This window comes from Malus domestica, chromosome 02, assembly GCF_042453785.1.
Source record: "Malus domestica chromosome 02, GDT2T_hap1".
In the NCBI taxonomy this organism is placed as follows: domain Eukaryota; kingdom Viridiplantae; phylum Streptophyta; class Magnoliopsida; order Rosales; family Rosaceae; genus Malus; species Malus domestica.
The window spans coordinates 29079935-29089760 of NC_091662.1; the positions used below are offsets into that span (position 1 = coordinate 29079935).

The 9826-nt window shown below is 36.2% G+C and overlaps 1 protein-coding gene across 2 annotated transcripts; it reads left to right on the forward strand.

Moving 5' to 3' along the window:
* Positions 1-7106: 7106 nt before the first annotated feature.
* On the forward strand, positions 7107-9503 carry LOC114823781 (transcription factor bHLH91-like). 2 transcript variants are annotated; one of them, XM_070810918.1, is made up of 3 exons: positions 7107-8287; positions 8517-8948; positions 9126-9503. In XM_070810918.1, exons 1-3 carry the CDS (start codon positions 7289-7291, stop codon positions 9174-9176), a joined length of 1482 nt encoding a protein of 493 aa, XP_070667019.1. In that variant the 5' UTR covers positions 7107-7288; the 3' UTR covers positions 9177-9503. The 2 variants fall into 2 exon arrangements, with proteins under 2 accessions (XP_070667019.1, XP_028955043.1); XM_029099210.2 differs by having other exon boundaries at positions 9140-9503.
* Positions 9504-9826: the final 323 nt, after the last annotated feature.

The window sequence follows — 9826 nt, forward strand, 5'->3', positions numbered from 1 at the left end:
TTGAAAACCGTGGGTACAAAGTTGTTGTTCAATACCCTATTTTACCCTAAGACTGAAAGCCAATCTGAATGAACTATCCGAACTTTGGAGAACATATTGGTTTTAACATGACTATGATAGATATCTATCTTTGTTTAAATTGTGTATAACGATAGTTATTTTTTAGGTATGGCTATAGTACTGTTTAAGCCGTTGTATAGAGATGTTATGCATAGCACATGATTGACAGAAAAGTATTCCGAACAGGTATTTGAATAATCGAGATTACAATTTAGGAAATTGTGTGCTATTTGCATTGTCACCCGAGAGGGTAGTACATAAGCGTGATCGAGGCGCTAATCAGACAATTTATATGTATTTTCTTACGAGGGGCAAGATGGTAACATTGCGCCCTCAGGAATTTGTTACTTACTTATCGATAACTTATTTGTTATGTTCGTTAAGTAGGTAGACAAGGAGGTCATTTCACATTAACATTTGTATTTACTTATTTGATTAGTTATTTATTGTTTGGGGCTTAACCCAAAGATATTACACACTAACCTTCGGAGTACGTAACGTAACGAGTATGTAGGTGAAAAATATTCTATGTCAAGTTTTCATTTCAGTACAATTACTTTAACTTTACATTATTATATATATGTATTTTGACGGGATGTTATTTTACATATATAAATATTTTCGACGTTATGTTTTTATAAAAGTAGTATATTATATTATTGTGCTGAATGAGAAGGAAAGTATGAGTTTGGGGGCATGAAAGAGGAATCATTGCACTTCGATCGCGGCAGAATGACATTCTTATAAATAAATAAATAAATAAATATATATATACACACACTTTCTTCCTATCTTTTGGAGTATATCATGTATAGCAAGTGATTTCAAATTTCAGGGACGAATTTTTTTTAAGATGGGTAGATTGTGACAACCCGTTCCTAATTTTACGATTTTATAAATTTTAAATGAGTGTATTGACAAAAATGCCCTTAGAGGCGAGGATTTTTACTTTCATTGACCGTTTTTCGTGACGTGTATAAGCTACTATTTTAGTGTATTCTAGAAGTACTCGACGATACAAATACATAGACGCAAGCGGGATCGAATTTGGAGCTACGACTAAGATTTTACAGAACCACGAAACTTAAGAGTGTTTTTATGAAATTTGAATTTTGGGTATTTTATTAATTTAATACTTTCTGAGTAGATATTTTGAATATTGTATAATTTTTCTGGTCCATGGGACCCACACCCACACAAGCTCTCCACCCATTTCGCTCCACATGTCCGTTCTCCCTGTCCTCCTCACTCTCTGGATCTCATCACTGAAACTCACTCTCTCTTCACTTATCTCTCTCCTTCTCAAAATTGTCCTTCTCATTCCCCCCTCACACACCCAACACCAAACCACCATCCCTCCCAACTCTAACGAGTTGTGCGACCACATAACCATTGTTATTCCACCCAGCTTCGCGGCAAACCACTGTGATAATCACCTTGTTTTACTCACAATACCAAGCCTAAAACATTTCTCTGCAAATGGCAGCCATAAGTCCATGACCATTATCCACCATATCCTTCGACGAAGGTGGGTCTCGAAAATACCTTTGATAAATCTTTCTCGTCATTTAGTTTCAATTTTAGACATGGTAGGTGATTCTTGGGCTACTTTTATGGTAGATATAACTCGGGGAAGTTTCCCTGTTTTCTAGCGAGGAATTCGGCGACTTCAAGCTGTTTTCTGGCTAGGCCCAGCCACGGTCAAGGAATACAATGGTATATTTCAATTCCTTGTTCTCCGAGCTTCAATTTGATATATGGGAAGACTATTTTTAGTTAAGTATTTGGGTTGGTCGGAGTTCGGTCACCATTTTCCCAGAATCTAGCAGTTTCAATGGCAACCCACCGAAGAAGAAGAAGAAGAAGAAAAAGAAGAAGAAGGAAAAAAATAAAAACAAGGGTCTTAGGCCCAAATCCTAAGCCCAACCAGCCCCAAACTTTTGGGCCGATGTGCCAGCCCAGCCCGGTTCCAATTGGGCCAGAATATTGTGTTATCTTTTTCAAAATTTCTCGGAAACCCTCTTAGGCTAATTTCGACGCCCCGAATCCGTTTTTGACATCCATTTAGTGAAATTCCAAAGTTTTAACATAGTTAACCACCGGGGTGTCTCGGTTGACTTTTAGGGTTGACTATTGACTTTTTGTTGAGTTTTTACGAAAATTACCCGAGACCCTTCTTAGCATATTTCAACATCCTGATTTCAAATTCACCATCCATTTTTTGAAATTCGACCGCTTTAAGATAGTTCATTTATTAGCCATACTTTGTACAAAAACGCGTAATTCCATTAGTACGTTATATTTACCTAAATGGTTTTGTTTCTAGGCGAAACGCTTTGCAAGAACTCTCGATACTATGAGGTGGGTTTGACTCGACAACATGATCTGTGAGTGGGTCTTTCTTTTGATATATATATATATATATATATATATATATATATATTGGTTAGTTTCCATATATACATTCATTCATTAATTTCCTACATGATTGCCATAATTAAATTAACGTTCGTAAGAAATGACTTATTGTTGGGAAATGATGAAATAATCCTACGGGATGCACAAGTAAGCTTACTATATGGGGGTGCCTTAATCTTATTTTTGGTCATGAGTAATATGTTATTGACTAGAATTGTTGAATGATTGTGGCATGATTATATTTATGTTATTTGCTCATCGCTTACTGCACCAGTGTTAGTACTCGTCAGGGCCAGGGCCAGTCTTTCACGTGTATGTACACATCGCACCATACGCTCACTTTGGATCCATTGTAGGTGTGAGTCATGTCGTACAGGTTGCAATAAGCAACTCCGACTCATATGTGCTGCTCATAGCTCCAGTCTTCACGTGATTGTAGTACTAGAGCGTATATAATTATTTCACCCAATCATGTTCATGTCATAATATCTCTGCATGAACTCGTGTATTAGCATATGTCGATGAACATTCAATGTGATATTTTTATTTATGTGAAAATATGTGATTACGGACGTCATGTACTCATTTACAAAAGTTGTGACGTATGGCATCCTTGAAATATTGCTGGTTTTGGTAAGCATTTTTATACTATACGTAGTATGTATATTTTGGGAAATTATACTTATTTTACGGCGAGAAGTTATAATGTTTTCAAAAAGGTTTTTATAAAAGTTAATTTCTTAGGCCCACCCAACCTTGTTTTTCGCCCCTCCAGGTTTTAGTAGCTGAGCTTTTGTATCGACGAAGATTCTTGACAAATCTTGGTATTGGAGATTACCTTCAATGGTATAATTCTCATCCTACTTTACCGTACTTTGCTTATGCACTGACATCATTTGTGAAATTGGTTCATTCCCGCTCACCAGCACACTCTTGTATTTAGGCACTTTTAGGTTTAAATTTATTCACATTTTCCACATCACTACATTTTATGACTTTGGTATCTTCCAAGTGTCGGCCAGCACAGCTCAATTCGGAATCTTAATAGACATTCCGGGTCGAGGTGTGTCATCAAACAACAATTGAAATCACAGAAAAATTACGCCCAATTTGAATGTGGAAAATATATTTTCACAAACTCGTTACATTCACATAGTTTTATTTCTCATAAAGTTCGCCCAAAACACATCAAAATCATGACTAGATATTAGATATAAGAAATACAAAATATATGTAAAATATCAAACTATTCCAAACAAAGTTTTAAAATCACAATAATTTAAAGGAAAAACTCACTGCCGCCACCCCTCGGCCCCAACAGAATGCCAACCCCAGATTATTGTCTCTCGTTCTGTATATCCTCCTTGTCTCCCCCTCCACAAATCTCATCCCACCTCCAACAGAGTACTCCCTCCACCAACCTCTAAATCTCTGAAATCCCCTTACCAATCCCCTCCAACCATTTATCATTCAACCAAGACTTGCTCCCATAACATTACAAAACCCCAATGTCAGATTCTCTGCTCCAAGTTTTATCAGGGGAGAGAGAAAGAGAGAGAAGGGGGTTGATCGGTATGGCGGTGGTCCTAAGTAGGGATGGGCAATGGTTATGGCGGGCGGGTAACCGCGGTTATTTACCCATAACCGTTTAAGCTTTTACCCGCATAACCGTTTACCCTTTAGGTATTTATATAAACGGGTATACCCATACCCATAACCGTTTATAAACGGTTAACCATACCCATTTACCCATAACCGCATATCCATTTAACCATAACCGCATACCCGTTTACTCATTTTTAACCCCGTTTACCCCTTTTTTTTCACCCGTCTACCTATTTTTTAACAACTTAAGAAATTTGTCATAATTTTCTTTTTCTAACAATTAAATACTGTTATAAATACATTTAACATGAATTTTTGTATTAACGGCAATATGATTTATGAATATATGCGATGTCTCCCAATTATTTGACAGTCAATCTATTACAAGAATCATGCATGGTTGCAGGTTAATTAATATTCGTGTTTACATACACACAGACACACACATATATATATATATTAATTAATATTCGTGTTTACATACATACATATATATATATATATATATATGTATGTAAGTACGCATCAGTCTGCTAATAGGTTAATTTGATAAATATTTGGATTTTTATTTAGAAACATTTGTTCATCGATCCAAGCCATTTAATTGATTTCTAATTTTTGGGTCAAATATTTATTGAAAACTCGAGGCCAATTAAATATATATACACACACACATATATATATATATATATATATATATATATATGTACTCATCGGCCGACAATAACATGTTTCTAAAAGCTCAAGGTAATCATTATCTTGAGTTGGCCAAAGCTCCAAAAGACTCCAAAACAAAACTGTCGAACCCTCTAATGTTTTAGCACATTCAATCACATATATTAAACATTGGACCGTTCTATCAATTATATTTTTCTCTCAAGTGAGATATATATATTATGGCCCTTTATAACTAAATATGTCTCGGGATACTAAACTTAGCTAAAAGTTTTTTTTTTTTTTTTCAGTTTTACATATATTTAAATAAATGGTTAAATGGGTACCCGTTTATAACTGTGGGTAATACCCATAACCGTCCATTTAAATTTCACAGGTAAACAGTTATATCCGTAACCGTTTATTTATCTAAACGGTTACCCATAACCGTAACCATCAAATTTAAATGGGTGGATAACCACGGTTTTCATAACTAATGGGTATTTGCCCATCCCTAGTCCTAAGTTAATAGCCCACTTACCCAGATTCTATCCTCTGATCTCACTTTGTTTTCTTTTCTATTTTTACTTTCTATCTTATGTTTTTTTTAAATGAGTAAACGGTTGATATCTCTCTTGAATTTTCACTTAGCTTTCGATTTCTCTTAAACTTTTTAATTGGAAAATTAAGGACTTAAACAAATTATTTTGGCCAATTTCTCCATATCGTATAGTTTTCATACATTCCATTCAATTAACGTTAACTCTTATCATGCACACCAGTTTAATAGGAATTTGGATGAAATGAATGGAAAAACTAACAACAATGGAAATTGGCCAAAACAATTAGTTTAAGTCCTTAATTTTTCAATTGAAAAGTTTAGGAGAGAAATTGAAAGTTCAAGGCAGAATTCAAGAGGAAAAATATCAGTTTACTCTTTTAAAATATATTCTGAATTTGATTAATGAATATTTTAAACATAATTTAACGTGACTCAAATTGCAAACTTAGAGAAATACAGTGATTAAGGGCTAATTTAGTATTGTTGTGTTTTTTTTTTTAAACTGCTTCTACTGTACTGTGAGAATAAATAGCTATAAAATAAAGTTGTTGAGTGTTTGACAAACTTTTTTTTTTTTTGTAAAAGTACTTTTAATAAAAAAAGTAGTGTCTGAGTGTTTGGTAAATTTTTCTATAAATTGCTTTGAATATGTTAAATGACTAAAAATGATATTATATTTAATGTGATATAATAAGAGTGTTGTTAAGACCACCCCGGTGTCTTATTTCCCCACCTACTTTGAAATGATAATTTTATTGACAAATTTATCCTAATATAAAATGACCTTCAAAGACTTAAGATCAACCAATCATGTTTTGCCACATAATTATTAGATATCTCAACAAATAAAAGCTAAAATATCATCAATATGAAAAAGGAAATAAATATCATAAACCCCACCTCCACAAGCTTTCCTGGGGAAGGAAGTTTGAAAATTTATCAGGAGGAGGGGGAATTCGAACATGACATAGCAAAGCCTTGAGACTCACAATAAAGTGCACGTTGTGGAAGATGTGATGAAGCTTCACACAAGGAGGGGCGCAGGGTGTTGGGGTGTGGTGGTGCCTTGGCTAAGGATTTGGGGGTGTCGGGGTGTGGTGCCTTGGCTAAGGATTTGGGGGTGTCGGGGTAGTTATAGTTGTAGGATTACTTTGGGGAAGGGGTTGCTGTTGGCGGTGATATTTGGAGTTCTTGGGTAATGATGTTTTTTTTTTAATTATAATAATTTTTTCAAAGCAAGGAAAATTTGAAGAAAAAATATGTAGGGTTATTTTGGAAATAATAGTGGGTGGAAAAAGAGTTTACGTATTTTTTTAATTTTTTATGATAGGTGTAAATATAAGGTGGGTGAGGAAATAAGACATTGGGATGAATATAACACTACTTTATAATAATTATCAACAACAATAATGTAGGGGCAAAGGGTGTAATTTTGTAAAACATGTGGGGGTATACTTGTTATTTAAAAATTTCATTAAATGAGTATTGATTGCTATATTTTGAAAAAAAAAAAGACACCTTTTTTAGAGGCATGGTCTACTTTATTGACAGCAGTTTTCTTAAAAAAAACTTTTTTTTTTTTGTTTTATCAAACACATTTAATGTTTCAGATTTTTTAATAAGCTATTTTTTATTGAAAGCACCATGATCTCAAACCAACCCTAAATTAATGAATTGAAAACACAATGATCAAAATAAAATTTTAATTATAAACACAATGACCAAAAGATTTTTAACACAACTGAAAAATCTCAAAGAAAAAGGAAGAGAGTCACAGAAAGAGAGCACATAATAACAAGGAACCAATTCTCCCTCTCTCACTCCAGAGAGGAGGAGAGAGGTTTGCGGTTTTAGTCAGTCCCTTCTTTCTCCTACCACAACTAAAAATTTCTCCTCTCTCTCTCTCTCTTAAATTCCTTCTCTCTATCTTCCCCAGTTCTAGATTTTGTGAACAAATAAAGGACTCATAAAAGGCAACCAAAACTAAAAATGTATCAAGACACAGTAGCATGCAACTTTGACCCAAACTCCATCCCTGAATCTGCAGCAGAGAGCGTGCTCGACCTCAACCCTCTTCCCCCACAACCACTGCCACAACAACCACCACAAGTTCTCATGCCTTCTTCAGACACCACCCACCACCACAACACCACCACCACCGGCTTTGGTGTCGAAGCAAACACCAGACTCTCCATGGAAGAGCTTTCTTATCATCCTCACCATCACCAATATCATCATTCCTCCATGGAAATCGATCTCCAAAACGAACTTGGGTTCAATGTCGATGACTCATACACCACCAATACTGACCATAACAACAACATCAACAATTCCCATTTGGTGTCTTTTGAGCACCCAACAAATTGGGACACCACCAATATTCATGGCGTTCATGATCAGATGCAGCAACAATTCCCAGATGGTACTACTTCTGCTACTTGTACTCTATACCCACAACCACCTGACCTTCTCAACCTTTTCAGCTTACCCAGATGCTCCCCCTCCTCTCTTCTCCAAAGTTCATCCATCACCTTCACAAATCCCCTCCCAAAAACCTCGAATTTTCCGAGCTCTTTCGGGCTCCTTGGAGACCTCCCCACCGCGGTTGACACCCCACAGGGGACGGCTTCTTCCGTCCTCTATGACCCGCTTCTCCACTTGAACCTCCCTCCACAGCCGCCATTATTCAGGGAGTTGCTTCAGTCCCTGCCGCATGGGTACACCTTGCCTGGCTCAGGAAACGGGTCGTTGTTCAGTAGCGGCGGCGATGACAGAGAGGGAAGCGGAGGAGGAGTTCTGTATGACCCAGATAGGAGTCTTGGGAGGCAGTTTGATAGCGGAGTTTTGGAGTTCTCAAGAGATATGGCTTCTAATGGGATAGGAAGAGATCTCAAAAGGACCAAACACTTCGCTACCGAGCGCCAAAGGAGACAGCAATTGAATGGCAAGTTCGATATCTTGAAGGATTTGGTTCCAAACCCAACAAAGGTATACACATAAAATTCACAAATTTCACATCCACTGTATCATTGATCAACGATGTAACAATAAAAAATCCCAGTGCATAGGATACTCCAAACCATACTAGAAAATGCATATCAGTTGTTTTGCAGTTTTAATTGGATCCCAATATTTTCTTTGTTTTTTTTTTTTGTTTTCCGTAATGATCATACTTTTGCTCAACTTCTTTTTCTGGGGTCAATTAATTGGAGGAAAGAATGATAGAGCATCAATTGTGGGAGATGCAATTGAATACATAAACGAGCTTCTGAGGACAGTGGAAGAGCTTAAATTGCTGGTCGAGAAGAACAGGTGTGGGAGAGAAAGGATCAAGAGGTACAAGACTGAACATGATGGCGCTGCCGCCGCTGGAGATGACGAGAGCTGCAACATTCAGCCTCTTGGTGAGCCTCATGACCAGTCCTACAACAATGGCTCTCTGCGGAGCTCGTGGCTGCAAAGGAAATCCAAAGACACCGAGGTTGATATCCGCATTATCGACGATGAAGTTACCATTAAACTGGTGCAGAGGAAGAAGATCAACCTGTTGCTGTTTGTGTCCAGGCTTCTGGATGAGCTGCAGCTTGATCTTCATCATGTTGCCGGTGGCCAAATTGGCAATTCCTACAGCTTCTTCTTCAATACCAAGGTTTGTTTTTCTTTCTTTTATGAGATCAATTGAAACTTCGTTAACAAGGATCAAGAACGTACGTAGTACAAACATGTCAAACGTAATCTAATAAGTTACACACATTGAAAGAAACAACACAATTTCACGATTAGTTTCACTTGGTTTAATTTGGTTTTTAATTAATTAGGGTTTCAGTCTGAATTATGCAGATGTATGAAGGGTCTTGTTTGTATGCAAGTGCAATAGCTGGGAAGCTCATTGAGGTTCTGGACAGACAATATGCAGCGGCAGTTCTTCCACCTACCAACAGTTAGTAGGAAGGAGGCATGAAATGAACCTGCATGCTTGGTTTGGATTAATACCAATCAACTGTTTTAAAAGAGTAACTTTTTATTGTGCTGGTTTTACTTTTACTATTTGCTGAACGGTAAACTTGGTGTGACAAAATTCTTGGATTTAAGAGTAAATTTTCATGGTTAGTCACTTTACTCATGTTAAAAGGTAACTAAGTGTTACTGAAAAACTATCTATAGATGTAATAATAATGTCAATTTTTAATCTCTCTCCCTCTTTGGTCATGTCAGCATATTAAATGAGAATAAAAATAAACACAAAAAGTATATACTTTTTAAATTACATGACATTTCAAGTGATGAGATTGTGTACTTACTTTAAGAACACTCCCTACACTTATATGTCTCATCATATGTGGCTTGAATTGTTTTATGTTTCGAAGTTTTATGTGTGCAAATATTGAAGGATGCAATCCAACGCATTACCTGACTACACAATGACTAGTTGTGCTGGCGAATCCTTAAACGTCTACACAACGGCATAAATACAATGTTGAAAGGGTAATGTTAAGAAGATCAAATTTTTTAAAACTAAATTGTAAA